At 48.5% G+C, this 20,051-nt stretch overlaps 4 protein-coding genes across 4 annotated transcripts; 3 read left to right on the forward strand and 1 right to left on the reverse strand.

The window, feature by feature from the left end:
- Nucleotides 1-468: 468 nt before the first annotated feature.
- Nucleotides 469-1,224, forward strand: A1O9_06829 (uncharacterized protein; the record flags this gene model as incomplete). The annotated part of the gene is made up of 1 exon (XM_013403776.1): nucleotides 469-1,224. The coding sequence occupies one exon, from the start codon at nucleotides 469-471 to the stop codon at nucleotides 1,222-1,224; it is 756 nt and encodes a 251-aa protein (XP_013259230.1).
- Nucleotides 1,225-2,231: 1,007 nt separating this feature from the next.
- Nucleotides 2,232-3,096, forward strand: A1O9_06830 (phosphoglycolate phosphatase; the record flags this gene model as incomplete). The annotated part of the gene is made up of 2 exons (XM_013403777.1): nucleotides 2,232-2,240; nucleotides 2,359-3,096. 2 exons carry the CDS (start codon nucleotides 2,232-2,234, stop codon nucleotides 3,094-3,096), a joined length of 747 nt encoding a protein of 248 aa, XP_013259231.1.
- A 370-nt stretch (nucleotides 3,097-3,466) lies between these two features.
- On the reverse strand, nucleotides 3,467-4,699 carry A1O9_06831 (uncharacterized protein; the record flags this gene model as incomplete). Its single annotated transcript, XM_013403778.1, has 1 exon — nucleotides 3,467-4,699. One exon carries the CDS (start codon nucleotides 4,697-4,699, stop codon nucleotides 3,467-3,469), a length of 1,233 nt encoding a protein of 410 aa, XP_013259232.1.
- An 8,305-nt stretch (nucleotides 4,700-13,004) lies between these two features.
- On the forward strand, nucleotides 13,005-15,166 carry A1O9_06832 (uncharacterized protein; the record flags this gene model as incomplete). The annotated part of the gene is made up of 7 exons (XM_013403779.1): nucleotides 13,005-13,445; nucleotides 13,516-13,621; nucleotides 13,698-13,832; nucleotides 13,886-14,150; nucleotides 14,213-14,354; nucleotides 14,411-14,626; nucleotides 14,720-15,166. The coding sequence occupies 7 exons, from the start codon at nucleotides 13,005-13,007 to the stop codon at nucleotides 15,164-15,166; spliced, it is 1,752 nt and encodes a 583-aa protein (XP_013259233.1).
- Nucleotides 15,167-20,051: the final 4,885 nt, after the last annotated feature.

Consider the following 20,051-nt stretch of genomic DNA (forward strand, 5'->3'; position numbering starts at 1 on the left):
CTGCTTTCCCAAAGGCGTGACGCGACGCGTCGCACCGCGTGATTTTGTTTATAGTCGGCTAATTACGTCTTAGCCCGCCTCCACTCGTGAGGGGAAATTTGGAAAAGGTCTAAGAAAGCGAAGCCGAGCAACATAGGGCGAAGCAAAGCTACACCCACAATATGCGGTAGGATCAGAAGTAATTCTCCGTATCCCATCCCACCCATTGCATATGTCACCAAGCCAAGTATCCGCCAATAAAGAAACATATTGACAAGAATTCCGAAGATGCTCCCCGATTTGGCTGGATCAGCCTCTTGGTACCTGTGAACGCTTACCCATCCTCTTACAGTTGTTACTGTTCTTCATGCCAAAATCATCAGAGGCTGGCTCTCCTTAGTTGAATTGACAGAGAGTTGCCAATGCTTTTATCCCTCGAGAGCTGAAAATCTATACCTGATGCTTGCAGAGAGTGCGTTTGAACACAAGATGTCGCGTCCCCCATCACCGGCGCCAAAGGCCACTATTGATCGTCAATCTACGACGCCATTCCTCCTGAACTTTTGCTACCGATCGGCAGGCTTTCATAACTTGACCGAATTCCCTTTACCCACACCTGCAAATCCTCGACCTCACCTACCAGCACACCTACAAATATACACGTGGATGAGCTGTACTCTCAAAGAGCTGGCGCAATTATTGACACAGGCACTCCCCCAGATTTTACCAGAGCCCAGTGTCGGAACGAGGCTGAGTTTCCGACTGGTGTACCCTGACGTATATGCCCCACGGGGAGGAGGTGGTCGACTTGAGACTGAAGGCAGAGGGAGATACTCGACGAAAGATATGGGTAGTGTGGTGGTGTCGGCACCCGAGTACTCCAATGGAGATGGCAATGCCACTATACGGCTTGAAGGGGACGATGCAGACAAGACACTAGAAGATGTCAAGTTTGTGATTGGAGACTTCATCGACTGTGCGGTCTTTCCTCCGCTAGGCGACGGAACTGTCGTTGGCCGGAGCGCTACTGGTCCGCGAGGGGCAAGAGAAAATGGATATGGTCGCGTTAGAGGTGGTGGGTATGGCGGACAAAGTGGACGAGGCACCCACAATGGAAGTGCTCCCAGGTCCAACGACTTCGGTGGGTCCGGGAGCATACCTAGCGGTGAATGGAGGCGGGGTGAACGACTTCCAGACGGCGGCGGATATCGAGGTGCTAGCAGAGGTAACAGGCGAGGTTATTGAGAACCTGAGGTCGGGCAAGCAAATTTACAACTCCTAGCATCAATTGGTGGTAAGGTCTGTGGGAACGACTCGATGCCAGGCCGTTGGAAATGGCCCCCATGGCGCAAAGCCTACCATTGATCCAGGAACCAGACTATTGTCTAAGGCAGGTACCGAAAGAGCTAAACTTCTCACCTGAGCAGCCGGACCGTTCGCATTTTCTGTGCAAGAGACATCCCTTGGTATAGGGTAGCCCTCTTGGTACATAGCTTGGGGCGGTCAGCAGCTTGATTGATACCACATGACCAAGCCATCGAGCTAGGCAGACCGATAAGAAGATCCGAAGCACTTCTTCGATGCAAGGGAAAGGAAGAAGCTGGCCAAGCACAGCCCCTTGGTCCTACCAATGCGGCATAAGAACCCAGTCGGAAGTCATCCGAAAACAAAAGCGTGAAGTACTAGAGGAGTAATAATAGCGAGCAAGGGCAGGTTGTCAGCTGTCGCTCGTCTAAAAGTGCAGGTAAACACAACACGTCAGGTTCTCTGCTTCCCTGGTATACGAGGATTTGATATCGACGCTCACCGCCTTATCATCACGTGGCAGCAGAACAAACGTTGGGAGGAGCAGTTGAGAAGGACGCTCAAGGCAGGCACGATCTAGCGAGTATGTGGCAATAGGCAGTAGGCAGTGGGCAGTGGGCACTACTGGGCCGAATGGGAGCTTGGGAAGGTGGCGCCGTGGCAGCGGGAGCATGCATGACGTATCCATCGAATGAGGTCGCGAGGGCGTCTCTTGCTCCTTCCATCCTTTTTGTTGTCAATCGTTGTATCTAGTTCCCCCACACTTGCACCTGCCCATCCAACGCATCTTGTAAGCTTCTCCTTCCTAGAAAAAAAACAACAACTGTTATCTTCTTCAAGTTTTCTTTTCCATTTAATCGAAATTCTTCTTCAATACCCCTTCCGCTTCTCTTCGTCACAACCATAGATCTCTTGTCTCTCACTTAATCGTCCGTCAATCCATCATCATGCCTAAAGTAAGTCTCAATCTACCCCTCCGTCTTGTTGTCTCACCTGCCAATACCACCCGCTTGACCGCCCCTTCTAACCCTCGTACTGCAATGATCTCAGCTACAGCTAACTCTCTGTCCTCAGGTCAAGTACATCCTCCTAGACTGTGACAACACCCTTGTCCTTTCTGAGCGTCTCGCCTTCGAAGCCTGTGCCGACCTTACCAACGAAATCCTCGAGAAGCAGGGTCTCTCCGACCGCTACACTGTCGACAGCTTGCTTGAAGACTTCGTCGGCCAGAACTTCCGTGGCATGCTCATCGGTCTACAAAAGAAGCACAATTTCACCCTGAAGCCAGATGAGCTCGAAGACTATGTTGCCCAGGAGCTAGGCCGTGTCACCCAGAAGCTCAGCGAGAAGGCTACCCCTTGCCCCGGTGTACCTGAGATTCTCAAGAGTCTCAAGGAACAAGGCTACCCTATGTCTGTTGTGTCGACCTCGGCCAAACCCCGCGTTGTGGCATCCCTCATCAAGACCGACATCGCCGGCTATTTCCCAAATGAGCATGTCTACAGCGCTGCAACCTCGCTCAATCCTCCTTCTTCCAAGCCTGACCCCAAGATCTATCTCTATGCTTGCGAGCAGCTCGGTATCAAGCCTTCGGAAGCTGTTACCGTTGAAGACAGCAAGAGTGGTGCCACTGCTGCTATGCGTGCCGGCATTCCCCTCATTGGCTACGTTGGTGTCTATGGCATCGAGGAAGGCAAGGAGAAGATGGACCAGATGGCTACATTGCTCCGCGAGCAGTGCAAAGCTGACGAGATCATGTACGACTGGAAAGAGTTCCCCGAACTCCTCAAGAAGATCGAGGCTCGTTCCTAGATGCTGGTGGCGCTACCGTACTCTTTTCGCACCCATACGAATATGACAATTGGCATGATACGAAAGAACGATGACTGTGGCATGATTGATGAATCATGCTTTTGCCCAATGCTTGTCCAGATACTTGAAAAGAATCAGCAAAATGCCGCATTCTGATGATTATGGCGAGTCGATCCTTAAAATACGTCAGTACCGGAGATCTGACAGTCCGATATGATTCGGTTTGACAAAAGAACTAGAATAGACAATATCAAGACTACATGATATCGCGTGTGTGTGCCAATGCTCTACGAAGACTTCGAGTCAGAACTCTTATCTGCTAAAGGCCACTGGCTCCAACATACGCCCTTCCACCACCTTTTTCTGCTCCTTAGCTCTCACCCTGAACCATCTCCCCATTGCGGATTGCTTCGACCAGCTTCCCAACCGCCTGCCTCATAACGAACTTCTCCCCTCCGTAATCCATATCGAACCAGTAATTTACCGCTATACAGGGTGCGCTGGTCCCATCATCCCAGGAGCCACACTGTTGTGTCACATGGTGGAACCAACCTGATGGTAAGTAGAGTATCTGGCCCGCTTCCACAGTAACAGTCTCTGGTCGTGCGTATTTGTAGTAAGGAAAGGCGTTGTTAATGTATGACTGCGACAGAAGTGGAGATATGGGAATCCAAGGAAGCCAGCCTTCCTGCTCTCTTGGCTTGCTTATTTGGCTGATCGAGCTGCCATCGCTTTCCCTAGGAGAAAGAGGGACATGCTCGTCTAACTCAATTCTGAACCCACTGTCATCCCCATTTCCGCTCTCATCTTGAACAAGCCGCCCTGTCCGTACCATCTTCGCGTGCAAACACAATTCTTCCACTGGGGCGTAGAGCGTGAAGGTCTTGCTCCCCCGTACCACGAGATACAGGTTCTCGTACGGGTCCCGGTGTGTGCTGGTCACGGATCTGTGGTCTCCGATCCATATATTGATTGCATCAGGCTCACCTAGCACCGGTGCGGCAAAAGGCAAATTGGACGGGAGGTCATCAAGTAAGGGGCTGAGAGGTGTGCTGGTGAGATTACTGTTTTGAGATTGTAGATAGTAGACTGGTCCTTTCGTGGACGGGTTGGAGCCGTCTTGTGTCTTCGAAGGAGAAGACAGCATTAGTCTATCCAGAAGAGTGGACAGAGTCATATTAGCGGCGGAAGGTTGGACGAAGACATCCTCTTCCCCTTGGTTGTCATCATGTCGATCAGTGTTCGGAGTTTGAGGCCGGGGTAAAGCATAGAGAGCATCGGCTCGCCCATCTGGTGTGACAGCAACCTCTACTTCGTCCTGGACCTTTGCACAAAGTGACTGCGCTGTCCACGCAAATGCTGGCGACGATAGGATTTCAATTCTCTCATTATCGGCCACACCTGCTGCGGTCCTCTCGCGGGAGGTGGCGCCTTGCCGGCCCTTCGCTTCTCGCACGTTGTATACGCAAGGTCTCCCACGACTCACTTGCTTGCTGAAGTCAATGGTAGCAGGATATGCAAACTCGCAAATACCGCTGCTATTGTAATCGTGATATTCTTCAATCAACTGGATCAAAACTGCCGCTGCTGAGTCATGATTCATCCTTGGAGTCGCCTGAAGCCTGACACTTAACCTGCTCGAACTTCCTCTAGCTACCCCCGATCCTCAGTGAATCAAACTAGGAGATCCTTCCAGCCTGATTGATAGGAGTCATGAACGTAGGATCGCTTACCACCCACGATGATGTATGTGATCACGTGATATGGAAGTTTTCTGATTTGAATTTATACTCCACCCTATAAAATTACGGTAGATCAAACATGAGTGAAGCACACCGAATTATTGAGTATAAATGAGCCTCATGGATCATAACAATCGTCACCTGGATAATAACATTATGAAACGACCCAAAGATGCGGCTAAATCTGTTGATCAGTCCAACAGGAGTGTAGTGCCTGAATGAGCTATTCAGACTTGCTTGAAGACTGTCCAAAGAGAACTCATACTACCTTTCCCCCTTCGCAACCCTTAAAGTCCACGCTCCCCGTCTCCCCGTCTCCCCGGTTAACCTATTTCTTTATTCCTCTCGTTGTGTTGTCTCACCATCCATGGTTTATGATTTTCCCTTGTTCTTGGCACAATGAAGCCGCATCACAGGTGCAGTGCACACTGCCTCCTAGTTAGCACAGTGACCTAGCGTGCAAAATTGAAGCGCTGCAGCGACTGCCTCAAACCCAATGGACTTGTCCATTTTCCTATCTACTAGCACACGTTTCTCCATGTAACTCCCTTTCAAAGCATTACCCTACTTCTTATCACACAGTCAACCCATCTCCTACCACTACATTGCACTGCTGAGCAGACCTTAGGCGAAGCATTTTTATGGAGCACGCTTCACTTACACAGAGCGAGCCTCCAGCAATATTGAAACCAACAGCCATAACAGCTCCGTTCATATCAAGCGACACCGATGTCATGGAGATGGTTCAGATTGCTCACAATGCATAGACTATCAGGTAGACATACTTCGATCGTCAGGGGAGCCTGCACCGCACATGTTGGTTGATAAAGGTGTCTCAGAGTCATCTGGATTTTGTCATTTCCTCTTTGCGCTGCACCGCTATACCGATGACCTCCTACTCGTTGTTCAACATCATCTCTTTCTCCCTGAAAGGACGAAGCGAGATGCTCTACGCGACCTACGCCACAATTGTGACCAGGCTTTCGCCCCAGCGATGGCAATTATAATTGAGACCTATTCAGAAGCCGTGGACGACTCTGCCAGTTTGAGCCTGCAAGCTGATGCATGGACTTTGGAATATTCAGATATCCTATCTCTTCAATGCCTCATTCAAGGTGCTTTGAGAAGAGCTGCTAGGGTCGAGGAACTCATATATTCTCATGTCTCTAAACGAGCTGTGACGAAATCTGCTAAATCTTAACTTGAGACGGCATAGGTCTTGCGTGGTGAGGCTTTGTCTCGGTTTGTTTCACCAACAAATCGGCTTGACGCTGCATATATTCGGCCAGCCAGTACAACCATATCCAATGTTAGCTACGCGATTCTACGCTTCTGTAACTGCTGTCCCCTCCCATCACAGCCTCATTCAAGATCAGAGATCAGAGCCAAGCCTGAATCTGCTGAAGACGACACTTCGATCTTGGAATGAATCGAGAGTCGTATCACTGATCAAGCACCTGTCTGTGTAATTTGTCATGATCCCATTGATGCTTACGATGATGAGGATAAATTCCCTGCGCTTTGCAGCTATCTGGATTCTACGTGCCGTATACAGCACTTTCACGTACGATGCTTGATGTACTGGTTTAAAGAAAGTATCAGCCAGAACCGCTGTCCATTCTGTCGAAAAGCAGGGTTGGATGATTCACTTTCTGAGCACATGGCGCTTTTTGTAACTGAAATGAGAAATTGGGTGGAAGCTGCTTCCATTGCAAGAGAGCTTCGACGACTACAGAACCCTTTGAGACAGCGTTCGATTCTGACTTACGTCAAAGGTGGAAGGAAGCCCCTTCGACAAGCATCACTCTCGTCATACTTACAAGGCGAGCCGACGGTGAATCTTCCACTGTTGAAAATCCAGCTAGAGCGCTTCTGTCAGCACCAGCTTCGGGTCAGGAAAGCTGTTTCAATCCTCAAAGCGGTTTACAAACGCCTGTTCAGACGGAGACCAAATTCGCGCCGAGCTCCAAGCTAAAGAGGCATTGAAAGGACGACTCCTCCGACAACGCCTGATTACATCTTCCTTGGGAGACTAGCGTGGGCAACGCACATAATCGCAGTATTCTGCTGCTGGAGCAAATTGAAGGATTTCCATCAGTTTTTCTGATCGAACGGGCTTTCAAATTGGAGTCTGACAGGGAGCCTCTGGCAGTATTAGAATGTGGCATGTGGTTATCCGGAAGGATGTGTGTAGAGTTTGATGTTGAGGTATCAGCGATTTTGGAACTCACACTATGTAAGAGTACAGATAGATCCAGCACACAAGGTCACGAAGGGCTACATTGGCTTGTGTCTTCAACAGCAGTTTTCATGGCCCCAGTACTGTCTTTCATAGCCTTTGAAACTAATCATCCACATCTTGTCAAATTCAACGCGTCACTATCCTGTCTCATATCAATCGTATCAAGAAACGTAGTCTTACGAGCAGATAATAAGGAAGCTGAGTCCTCCTCTGATTGAAAACCCATTTATGTACGTGCTCCACCTCGTCTATCAAGCCTCTGCGTGACTTCAAAGGAATCAGGATAGACTGCTTAATGTTTACGACGCTATGACTAGCTGCATTAATGACAAGTGAACACTGGCCTTCCGGCCCTCCTTTATCCTTGGACATATTCGCACGTATTACATTGCCTCCACTTTTTTCCTTCTAGATGGTTCTCTTGCTTTATTGAAAGTAATGAATCCATGATCCATATAACCCTCTACCATCCATCGGCCCAGCCCAGTTTATCTGTTCTCATTATTATATATAGTTGTCTGCAGGGGAATCATATCCTGCACATTTTTGCATCAAGACAAGGTAGTTTCACTGTGTACCACCCTATTGGCTATCTCTGCCATATCCCCACCTGATGTGAAGAGACTCGAGTAAAGAGATGTGGCAAGATTACTCGTGAACCTTCGTGAAAGGGTTCGTTTAAAGTTACTTGATCTGTGATCGAGGGTTTCGGTCCTGCAAACATGTTGTTACAGCTACAATGCCTATGCACGCAAGAACTTACGAAGAGCAGCCAATGAAACCTGCAAGTTCAATTGAACAGCCACCCAACTATCCCCAAAAGATCGAGCTGCACCATGCGACAGGCTTGAGTATGTAGCACTGTAACATTCATACAAGGATTTCACTATTCATTGAACGAGCGGGACAGCTATGGAGATAGTGATTGACGCTGCCATGCATATGTGGCGATTTCCACTGCTTCGTAGCGTGGTGAAACCATATGTATGTCACGGGTGTGAATCATCGTACCCGGCCAATCTAGTGGGATTCTCTCTCTCTGATACATTTCATTATCTCAAATTTATTCTCTTGTTCTGATCGCACTTGCATTATTCAAGCACCTATTAGTATTCAACCGTCATCTCTTACTAATTGATAATATGTCTAACTCTGCGCAAAACTCAAAGGAGGTGCCGGTCCGACCAAGCACGAACACTGCAACCAATGATTCCTCAGACTCGAGATCCAATATTTCTCCATCCCGGAAGCGAGTCAACGACATCGAATCAGTTCTCCACGCATTGGCTGCTGGCAAGACGCTGGTCCCTATTGCCAAATCAATGGGATGTGAAATAAACGGCCTGAACCGAAGACTAGCAATATACGGTCTCCAAGCCGTCCGCTTCCTAGATCAGAAGGGCGTGGGAAAACAAGAAATCGTGCACAAACTTACAAACAAGCCCGATATCCAGAAGGCATTCGGCACATCGGGATTCGAAGCTACGAGGCTCAAGGTCACCGAAACCGCCAAAGTCCTTGAACACCTCGCAGCCAAAAAGATCTTCATATGAAGCCAGCTGGGACCCCATGACCTTGGCTCAGATCTCCGAGGAATTGAAATTGAGCATGGCGGTTCTCAATCGAAACATGTCGATTCTGGACTTCGGGCTGCTCCAGCTTATGGAGCACAAGGGAGTGGGACGGGAGGTTGTTCACGTTGCCATGGCATACAACCTAGACGGATTCCGACCGAAAGGAGCACTAGTGAGAGCGGAGGCGGGTGAGCGCGCGAGAGGTGAGGCTCAGAAGGGTACTTGAGTGGCTAAATGGGCTCAAATGGGCTCCTGATGTTGTGGTCTGGATGGTGGAGGGTCTAGTGAGTTGTGCGAGATCTGGACTGCATCGTGGAATCAGCCTTCAGAAGGTGCAGGACCGAGGTCTTGCTGCAAGGGACGAAGGGATGTGGAGTACCTACTTCTTGCCATCTGCTCTTAGGTGGACAGACAACAACAGTGCCATGACATGATACATATCCTGCTATTCTCTGAAAGTGGCGCTCGTCTTCTTATCTTGCTTGTTTTCCTACCTCCTTCATGCGAACTCCGGAGTCTTGAATCCTCAGGCGCCTATTCTACCTACTCAACCGCTTTGAACGACAGTGATATTCAATTTAACAGATGCTAGTGGTCGTCATCCTGAATGTTGAACCTCTCTCGTGGTTTGTTGCGACACATTTGCAGTCCACGTCTGGAGATCACTTCGTCCGCCTTTGAACACGGCCTTCGTTCGATGTCTCCCCTACCAGAGATCCTGACAAAATGGTCTGGTACTTGTTGAACAAATTGCTGGTCACCCTCCTGCACCGATCATATCTGTCTAGGGGAAGTGGGTTGGGGGTAGCTTTTATACTTCCTCCACAGCAGTGGGCTTTGGCAAAATACCATTTGAGAGCTGTTGTGTTAAGACGAAGGCGAGATGGTAAACCCATGCTGTGGTAAAAAGCGACTATACGCTATTGCCTTATCTGGGTTGCGCTAGGGATATCGACGCCGCAGTCTAAGCAAAGGAAGTGGATTACAGCAAAAGTCACATCTGCAGGGATCCAAGTTCAAGAAATTTTAGAGAAAATCTGTATCTATTGTGAGTCCCACTTGTACACGAATTCATTGGCTGAATGCACAATACCTGTCATCCTCAATGCTACCAGGGGCTGTCGAGGTGTGGACAGTCGACGATGCCAACCTTGTCACTGTCCTATCTAAACGTCTATTGTAATAGTATTGAGATTGCATTTCGTTGATAGAGTCGGATGGTGCTCTTAGAAGTTGAGGGTTTTCGCAATCATGCACCTTGCGGAAGTATGGGGGAGTATGAGACCAACCCCCCAGCTTCTCAGACACATCGATACTCAGATTGACCCTGGTCTGGACAACAATACCGGTATTCTTGATGAATGCAGGAAGCTCCGCGCGACCAATAATATCGCTGCATGTCTCGGCTGAAGTCACCTGTCATCCTCAATACATACTAGAGCTGTCGAGATCGTTGGGTGTGTGTGCATCGTATCGCAAATGATAAAGTATTGCCAGTTGTATTGGTTGGCTGCATCGAAACACTGTCAGACTCAAAGAGACCGGAGATTTGGAGACAGTCGCGTAGGTCACGTCACCAATGTCAGAGTAGTAAGCACCAGAAGTCAATCTGATTACCAACTCTTGCCATCTCTGACCAACCACTTGGTTGGTGGATAGACATGGTGGACAGTGAGCGGGTTCTCAAGCCGCTCCTTTTGGGCGTCTTCTTGTTCTTCCTCAGCACACCGCGAGAGCTTGGCTGCTCCCATGCCATTGAAGCACTTTGCCATTGGATCGAAGACAATCTCGAGATATGCAAGATCTCTATCAATGGTGTCACACTTCTCGAGGTCTTTCAAGAGCCGGAGACCGAAGACAGAAATGGAGGAGTGCAGTGTCTCAGCTTCGAGTCTATAGCACTCCAGGATCTGCGCGATCGACCATTTCGCTTTATGATCCAGGATGTCACGCAAAATATTCGAGACCTTCCTGACCTGAGTATCGCTAAGAATGGATGTCGCTGCAGTCTTCTTCGTGAACTCCGCCTTGTAGTTGGGGTTTTTGGTTGAGATCTTGTCATCCAAAAACTGCACGACCCGACTGCCAAAGATGGCAATACGTCGAACGGCGACCGTTGTGGAGATATAATGACCCGCAGCGAGTCCTGTCAGATCTTTGCCCTGGAGGATTGATTGCATGATTCCATAAATCATGATAACATGTTTTCGTGAGGCGCCAATTCTCTCAGCTAATGGTCGTGCTGGACCGACTCGAGGTGTTGAGGTAGACATGGTGGCGATCGATGTAATGCGTGGATGCAACGCAGACGTCTTCTCCTGGTCGAGGGATCTTGAAAGAGATTTGGTGATACTGGGACATGTGGATTTTGCTTGAGTACTGGGTTGGTTCGAGGAGGAGAGGGGGATTGACGGGGGAAAAGCTAGTCGAGAGGAATCGATGCTCGAAGCAGTCCACATGACGAAAATACTGGATCCAAGCAACATGTCCCCACGCGTGACATTGATCCTCGACAACCAAATTGCCTCGTTAATTGCGTGAACCGACCTCGTTTGCTCTCAGGTCCTTGTGTCCGGAAACTCGAAGTTATTGTCGAGGTCACAGTTCGGGGCCCTCTTGAGCTCCCGTTTTCTCTTTTGTCGGACCTATTGAAATTTAGTGTCAAGTGAGCTGTCCCGCAGCAATTCTTGATTACTTTCGCAAGGGAATGGTGTAGCCTTACCGCACCCAAGATAGTGGCGAGGAAAGACCGAGATGTTCAAGGCTTCAGTGACATCCACAGTGCCAAGAGAGTCTTATCGTCCTTTTAGTTGAGTATGTTGAGTAGAGTCTGCCGCTGGTCTGGATTGCTCCGAAAGGAAGGCACGGCCAGAGTCGTGATCAGATCGACATTCAAGAACACTGTTAGACTTACCTCCAAGGATGGGGAGGTCTCCGTCGTACCTAAAGGGTTAACCTCTGTCTCGTTGAAGGCATCATTAAGCGTTTCTTGCTCCATCCTTGCTGGCGCTAACGAGGAAGGGGCCCATAGTGTTGGTCCTAGAGAAGAAAATGTCGATGCTCTCCTAGGACGCATTGAAATTCCCAGTACCAGAAATTTCTACCGCCGTTGAGCCTTGAATGATTTAATATATATATTAGGGACTAATACTCAAAATCACAATAGTGAGTTGTGGCCGTGAAGATAGACACCGAGACACGGAAGTAAATTGGTATCTTTATTCCAGAGAGCTTGAGAAGATAAGTGTAACATAGAAGATAAGTGTAACATTCGTTCGGATCGTTGCGAGATGCCGGAGCAAAATCCATTGCTCTGATTGCTGCACATTCGTTGATGAGATGATCAATATTACCCGTCCCAGATGGAAATGCAACGTTTGGAGTATCGTACCAACGGAAGGTAGGGTGTACCGCTGTTCCCTTGTTTGCAGGTTCAAAGAGACATAGAGACCAAAATGCAATGACAAAGATTTCTTGAATGTGGTGTCAAGACATCACAAGCTCTTAGTTTCAATTGTTTGGTGGTCGCCCGTGTTTTCTTGAGCATGTAGCAATTGTAGCTGCGGGAAGGGGACGTTGAAACAGTTCAAACCAACAAACGATCTTGGGCAGAAGATAGGCGTGTTCGGGATAGGTAGAGCATCAATCCACAGCTCTCGCCTCTAAGACATCGACGATTTTGATCTGTCAAAGACCTCACAATGTCGGTACCTCGCAAGATGGTGGATGCCTTGACCGAGTGAGACTTAATCTCTCCAGCAACGATGTTGTATGGAATGAAAATTATCCGAAGGCCGGGGTAGAAGATCACCCAATTGCACCATCAAACGACGGCCCAAGTCGGCATAGATAGCTCCCAAAATGGTTAGACTGAGCATCCTGAAGCATAAAGCTTGCCACGCACACTTGCGCAAGCAACCGCTGACAAGCCCCGATATCCGCGCATTCTCCACAGAAGCCCATTGCCGGTCCACGAACCTTGTAGACTTATAAACGAATTCACGCTAGAGGATTCACTGCTCTACTCAACCTAGACAAGCTTGTATGGTGCAGCATGCTGCTGACGAATCAATGGTAACACTTATACGAGTCTCTTCTTTTTGGCGAGATTGTCCCATGTATCTGGCCAAGAGATATCTCTGATATTGCCAGGGTACATACTCAGGTCTTCTTGCTCCTTCCTAAATTGGGTGGCCTGAATTGCTATTGCTTAGTAGATCAATGCCGGTACACACAGTCTGCCGTGTTTATAAGTATTCAATCTATTCCCTAACCAAATTTCGAAACTGAATGTCGTGGTTCTCGGATATTGCCAATGGGATCCTATCAATTTGAGCAACCCCAGACACGATGGCCCCACGCGCTTTGCTTCTTCTGTCAACATTGGCTTTGGCTGCCCACGCTTCGAGTCCCGTCTTTCCCGTCACGGATGAGCCAACGATAGGACCAGTATATCTTTCGCCAGCAAATGGTTCCTCTCCGGCTTTTGACGCTGCCCGCACCCAATCAAAAGCCGAAATCGACGAGGCTGTGACCACTGGAAAGTCTCAGTATGGCGATATCGATACTCAGGAAACCTCCTTTTCAATATCCGTGTTTTCCACCAATAGTAATGAAACACTATTCACGTACCATTTCGAGGCTCCGTTGTTGAACGGGTCATATACTCGTGGCAAACTGACGGATGATACGATCTACCGGACGGGAAGTCTTGGAAAATTGATGTCCGTTTATCAATTCTTGGTCGACATTGGTGACAGTGTGTTCTATGACCCAATCACCAAATATATTGTAAGATCCCCAGGCTACGGAAGATTTCAACTTCATTTAAATCGCTCGCTGACCGATTCTGGACCATCAGCCCGAGCTTGCCAATGTGCCCTACGACGATCCATTAGAACAGGTGAACTGGGAGGAAATCACTCTCGGTTCGCTCGCCTCACAGCTTTCCGGTCTCGGTCGTGATTGTAGGTGAACTTCATGGTATTTCTCGGCGAACGTGCTGACATAAAACAGTCCGATTAGCAGATTATGCTATTGGAGGTATCGGAGGGCCTGGTCCCACCCCAGAGGAATCCGCCGCTATTGCCATTTCACTCGGATTTCCCCCTCCACTATATGCAATCCCTCCCGACTGTGCCTACTATTCAAACGCTCTCTCCCCTTGTGACCGATCAAGTGAGACTTCGGCCTCCTAAGCCATACGATCCCTTTCTAACGTGCCATGCCAGCGTATCTCCAAGGCTTAATTGAGCATCCGGTGGCATTCCCGACGTACACCAAGGCCTCGTATTCAAACATCGCCTTTCCTCTCCTAGCGATGGCCTACGAGAAGATAACTGGACGTTCGTTCGAGGACGGGTTCAACACCGTTTACAGAGATCGCCTTGGTCTAGGTTCCGCGTACGCTGACTCGCCGCCCGACGACATTGACGCCATAATACCCCATAATGATACTTTTGCAACCTTCAGTCACAGCATTGGTGTACAGTGGCCGTAAGTGGAACTATTCGTACGGCTGGAGAGTTTTGCCAAGAACTAACGGTGTCGCAATGTAGTGCAGGTGGACAATACATCTCAACTCGTGACCTGGAGCTGTGGGGCAGGGCTATTTTGCAAAGCTCTTTGCTGCCTAAGGGACTCACACGACGGTGGTTGAAACCTCACTCCGCTACTTCTCAATGGGCCACCGATGTTGGTGTAAGTGGACTGAATCTAACATTCTTTCGTCAGGCATGCTCAAGGTGAATTCATAGGCCCCCTGGGAGATATCCAGACTTCCGATCCCGGCCGATCCTAGCCTCAACACTACACGTATTGTCGATATCTATTGCAAAGGCGGCGATGTGGGAGCATACTCTACCACATTCTGTTTAGTGCCTGATCACGATATCGGTTTCACAGTTCTTGCAGCGGGCGCCGTACCAAACGCCCAAGTACAGCCTTTAAAATCTCTCATTGCTGACCGATTTGTAAGCATCATAACCTCTCTTTTCGCGGTGTTTGTTTCGATCCTTTGGCATGATGGCACGGTTTGGGGAGTTCCAGCTAATCAAAGGTGACAGATCAATGCCGCAGAATCTACAGCGAAAGAACAAGCCCGACAAGCTTTCACCGGGACGTTCCGGACAAGCGGCTCCAATCTCAACTCGTCCATCACACTTTCAGTCGACTCAGGGCCGGGTGTGGTAATCACGGAATGGATCAGCAATGGTACCGACTTCAAGAACTCTCCCATCGTTGGAGCTGGAGATGCTCGTCTGTATCCCGCCAACTTGAAGCGCAAAGGGGACAATGGTGCCATGTTCCAGGGATTCCGCGCTCTCTTCCTCCCTGAGCGTCCCGTCGATGCCCCAGACCTCTGGCCTCAATTCAAAGATGCTTGGTATTTTGCAGACACCGCCATTCACGACAATCGAGCTACGGACGCCTTCAACGTGGAATTTGATCGAAATGGCGTGGTGCAAAGTGTTGAGCCTCACTCACTCAGAATCAAGCTCCAGCGAGTGTAGCGGATTGATTCGATCCGAGTGGCAGTCTACGATTCACCCAAGTATCTCTTCGCACCTGGTCAAAGCTACTTTCAGCCCTGGGGCTACGATTTTTTGTCACGTTAAATTATATCCTTTGTAAATCTAAATATCTTGCAGACTCACTTCAGTTGAACTTTCTCATCACCATAGATGTCCATTATTTTCACGGCTCTGCAAAAAACCAGCAGAAATTTGAAAGACCTGTGACTTTTGGCTTATTAGGGGAAAGGGGCTGTGAGAACTGAACTCATGCTCAATTTCAAGGTACTTTTTGAGGTTACACGGGGAACCTTCTCATCATTTTAAGTCTGAAAACACCAATTCCAGCTGAGACCCATCATTACTCCACCAAGCTTGACAATCCATTGAAGAGTTTTGCAGTTGTTGCCGCTGGTATCCAATTTGACTGCGGCCTAAAAGCTCATGATGTCTTGTTCAATGATCTCAACCCTTCTTTGACTGTCTAGCCAATAATGACGTCGTTCATTCTGCTTTCATCCTTCTATTGAAGTGTCAGTTAGCTTCCATTTTGAGATACTCTACAGTATTGAGGGGTGCAATTCTCCAGAGAAACTCACCAGCGTTGTCCGTAGCAGCTCCACATTTTTTGGCCTTGAGCTTTTCTTCGTTTTCCGCAACAGCCTCTTGACATGCTTGATCACCATCCATTCCCGACATCATCTTTGCAATAGCCTCCAACACGACATCTTTCTCAACACCGACATCCTTGAGAGTGGACAATGCTTGAATGCCAAAGATCGCGATGCGGATATTCAATGATACTGCGGATCCTCCCTGTTCTCCAAAAATTTGTTGAAGCGGTACGCCGCAAGCCAACTTCTGCATAACTTCTTGAACTTTTGCGACCTGCTGTCGGGCATCTTCCATCGAATAATCATCTCGAGCTAGGACGACGTAGCGTTGCGCAACTTTATCGGTAAAATCAATGGGCATGTTGACATTCTTCCACTTGCAGTAGTGCATAGCATGGAGACTGAATTGTGCGATGAGTTGATTGAGAAGCCGAGGACCACGACCCCGTTCATGGCCAATAGTAATAAGGCTTTTGGAGCAGCAAAGATCGACCAGGACATCTTCAACCATCACGACGCGATCCTTGTGCCAAGTGTGTTGCTGTTCTGCTGTTTTGAAGACCCCGAAGGCATTTTCATGGTGGCGCAGTTTTCTGGAGGTAGGTTTCTTGGAGGTGGGTTTATCGATGAGTTCTTGTTGGTGGTCCGACATATCTGTGAGTTAGGTGATGTTGTTGCTGCCAATATTTGCAGAGCTGAAGGCTCCGAGGAGATTGTAGGGTTCAGACGAGTTATTCTGATTTCTTTCAAGGGGGTTTGAAATGTTGTCTAGAGTACTGAAGTATTAAAGTCAACAGATTCCTAGCTGGGTAAGTAGGAGATATGGAATAACGTCACCATGTACATGAGATCTTGTGTTTTGACGTCTCGCTGCAAATCCAAGAGAGTTGACAAACATTGAAGGTGTTTGAAACAACATTGCACTATTGGATACCTAAATGATGTTTTTGCCCAACTGTGAAGTTTTCTTACAGTCACAAATGAAGCTATATTAAGTTCTTGTTTGTGTCAATTCACATATTCGCGGTTGAAAGCAAGAGCCGAAGTCAAAGGATGCTCAAATGATAGCAATGGCCCTTGGTCAAGCAGTTCCGTGACAAATCAACTGTTATTTGCGCATGAAAAGGAACTATCTATACAAATTTTTCTGTAGAAAGAAAAATCTGGCCCGATTGTTTGCCAACATTAGCTCAGCGAGTTCCACCTCTTAGATCCCCCTCCTCAGGGGCTAATGTGTTGTGGTCTGGTTGGTGGGCCTTTAGGTAGGATGTAGCCTCTTGATGGAGCAAGATAGGGGCGCTGCCTTCCTACAGTTCATCTATTCCATTTGGGATGGATGAGCAACTAAAGGTAGTGTAGATGTTCTGTTCGAAACTACCAGCCAAATTTTTTGCCTCTTTTTTGCCTCTTTTTTGCCTCTTTTTTGTTTGATTGTGATTCAATTCCATGGCATTGATTCTGTGGTCGAGTTGTGTGTGACTCTTGGCGCGTAAACGAGCCACGAGTGACAGACAAGTCGTGTTCCTTGTTTTGAGCAAAAAGAATGAAGGGTTGCGAGGGATAACGAATGGATCGTAGAAAGAGGGTTGAGGCGCAATCTTTCTTTACCAGGCCGCAGGCAGACATGGGCGTCATGAAAAAACTTTTCTTAGCCACAAGGCGATGCAAACTCTTAATCTACGGAAAGGCCTGGAAGAAATTGCCTATGTCCCTCACATGAGGATCTCAGCTCATCATACACACCATTTGATACCCTCTTGGCCACACCCTATGAGATACAGAATCCGCGGAGAAGTGGGACGTGGGAAGGCTCACTACTTGAATTCGCGGACGTAAGGGTTCCCCCTGATTACTTGGCGCCAAGGTAGCCTTGTCTAATCCCAGAAGAACATTGCAAGGTTTTGCGCAGTGTATTCTGATATGGTTTCTAGCATACACCAACACTTGATCCTACCGTAGTTTGGCCCGATTGATGTGCATCATCTTCAGTGCATTCATTTCGGCTGCCAATCCCACTACCCCCATTCCGAGTTTACTGAATCATACACTGCGCCGTAATCTGTACTCTTTGTGCCAAGCTGTAGCTGGCCTTCTGCAACAGTCGAACAACACCACAAACGGGGGCCGGCTTAGTTTTCCCTATCCTGATGCATCATTTCGATAATTTCGTGGATTTCCTCTCCATTGCCTTCTTCATGCTGAGCCAAGACTTCGAGAAAGAGTTCCTTGGACATTCCCTGGGTCTCAAGAGCCTCCAGACTGATAGTTGCAAGCATCGATATGCGCCGCAGCATCTCATCCCGCGGAACATTGTACTCTCTGCGCAGTTCGCTGATGGGCAATCCGGCCATGATCTTTTTCATCATTTCGACAGTGCCATTCCCTTTGTTTCGATAGTAATCCCTGGGTTGAGCCCAAATGTCTCGTGTGCTGTCGCGTAAAGCTGTGTTTATGTCTGGTGGAGCAACATTGTACTTCTTTTCCTCATTCTGCTGCAGTCTCGATTTCGGGGTTTCGGAGCCTTCCAGATAGAGGCAGGTATTGATAAATTGCAGATCTAGAGCCTTGGGTTCCAGCCACCTGAGCTCCCCATCATGGCTCTTTGCAGTTTCCAAGGCTACCAAACCGGCTTTCAGGGCGGACTTTTGCGGTCGAGCTAGACTCTTCTTCAAAGGTGATTTGCCCAACCGAACACTAGGCTGTTTTGCCGCCTTGTTTTGTTCACTGAGAGGCCCAGCCTCTTTTGTCCGACGTCTGACAGCTTTTGCCGTCTTCATCAAGGCATTTATGTCTCCGACTTGCGAAAGATAGTTGGGGGTGTCTTGATAGCTGACCTCAGGATGACTGGCTGGCACATGGTTCGTGAAGCCGAGATAAGATGGATATCCATTGGTCATTGCTGGGCCGGTATTGAGGCAGGTAGAATGAGATGAGAGGCTGTGGGGGGTCAGTGAATGCGAATTGTTTGCAAACATGGTTGCTACGCCCTGGTTTACAGGTCCCTGATAACATCTGTCATACACATTTGGCGGAGCAGGCTTGATGATGCCACCAGGAAGGCTTTGTGGAACGAAGTGGGCTGGAGAGTCGGAGGGGGTCGCAGGTCCCGGGCCGTACCACATGTCCGGAGATAATGATGGGAGCTGGTCTGTAGTACTGAGTCTGAGGTCATTCGAGTTCATCATACGGACGATGCCCATGAATTGAGGTGGAAAATCTGGGGCCATGGGTGAGGGAGCGGCTGATGGAGCCGGTGGATCTTGGAGAGGAAGAAATTCACCTTCCCAGGGATACACCGATGCGCCAACTGAAGCAGAGGATCTCGTGTCAAGATTGCCTCCAGCTTCCAAAAATCGGTGTTCGCGTGCTGCATCAGAGTTGTTAGATCCACTGTTTACTGTAGGTTAGGGTAGGCTTACCCATGATGTTCATAGCCTAACCCGCCGTGGAAATATGTTGAAATAAAGTTGTAGTGCTAAGTCCTGCAGGTGGAAGAGATCAGGTTCACTTGTAAACGACCATTACTAGATTTCAAATCTCCTTCACTTGAGGCCAGTCACTCAAGGGTATTTGCTTGGCGGTTCGGTCTCCGACTGCCTTTGTTGTTTGGTGACAATCGGCTATTAAGCAATCAGAGGCAGTCAAGTCGTCCTCACGAACTACGGGATGGGCTCCTGATTGATGAGGAAGCGAGGCAGACATGGCAAGGACCAAGAAAACGGCGGTTCAATAGATTCAGCGATTCTGAACACCAAACTCTCTGCCACTCGTGGACAAGCGCCATAAAGCGTGTGAGGATCAGAATAGGAGGCTTTCTTCAGTGAATACTCTGCCTCAAGATATCATGACCAACTAGTCACTTTGAGCATCTGGGATGCGAGCTTTTGAACGTCTCGAACTTTGAACAAGTGTCAGGGTAAATCTTACGATGCTTCGGGGAGCACGGCCGGAGGACGGATTTTCTTGGTTGGCGTGCAAGACCGAATGTGCAGGGAGCTGTGTGGAAAATGTCTAGCAATCTCTTCCCATTTGTTTTGTGCTGTGACTCGGGTCGGTGGAATTCTGTTCATATTGTTTCAAGCCCGAGAAGCTAGGACCAATTCTGGTACCCGATATTCGTGCCTGGCTAATAACCTACTCATTGAAACCTGCTATTATACCTTCTCTACACGTAAGTCAATGCTGGAACCTACTTGCCCATCTCACTCATGTAGACATCGTATTCAGAGCAAACTGGTGGCGATGGAGGGAAAGCAAATTGTGCAACATGG

Source organism: Exophiala aquamarina (assembly GCF_000709125.1).
Source record: "Exophiala aquamarina CBS 119918 chromosome Unknown aczIA-supercont1.5, whole genome shotgun sequence".
NCBI classification, from domain to species: domain Eukaryota; kingdom Fungi; phylum Ascomycota; class Eurotiomycetes; order Chaetothyriales; family Herpotrichiellaceae; genus Exophiala; species Exophiala aquamarina.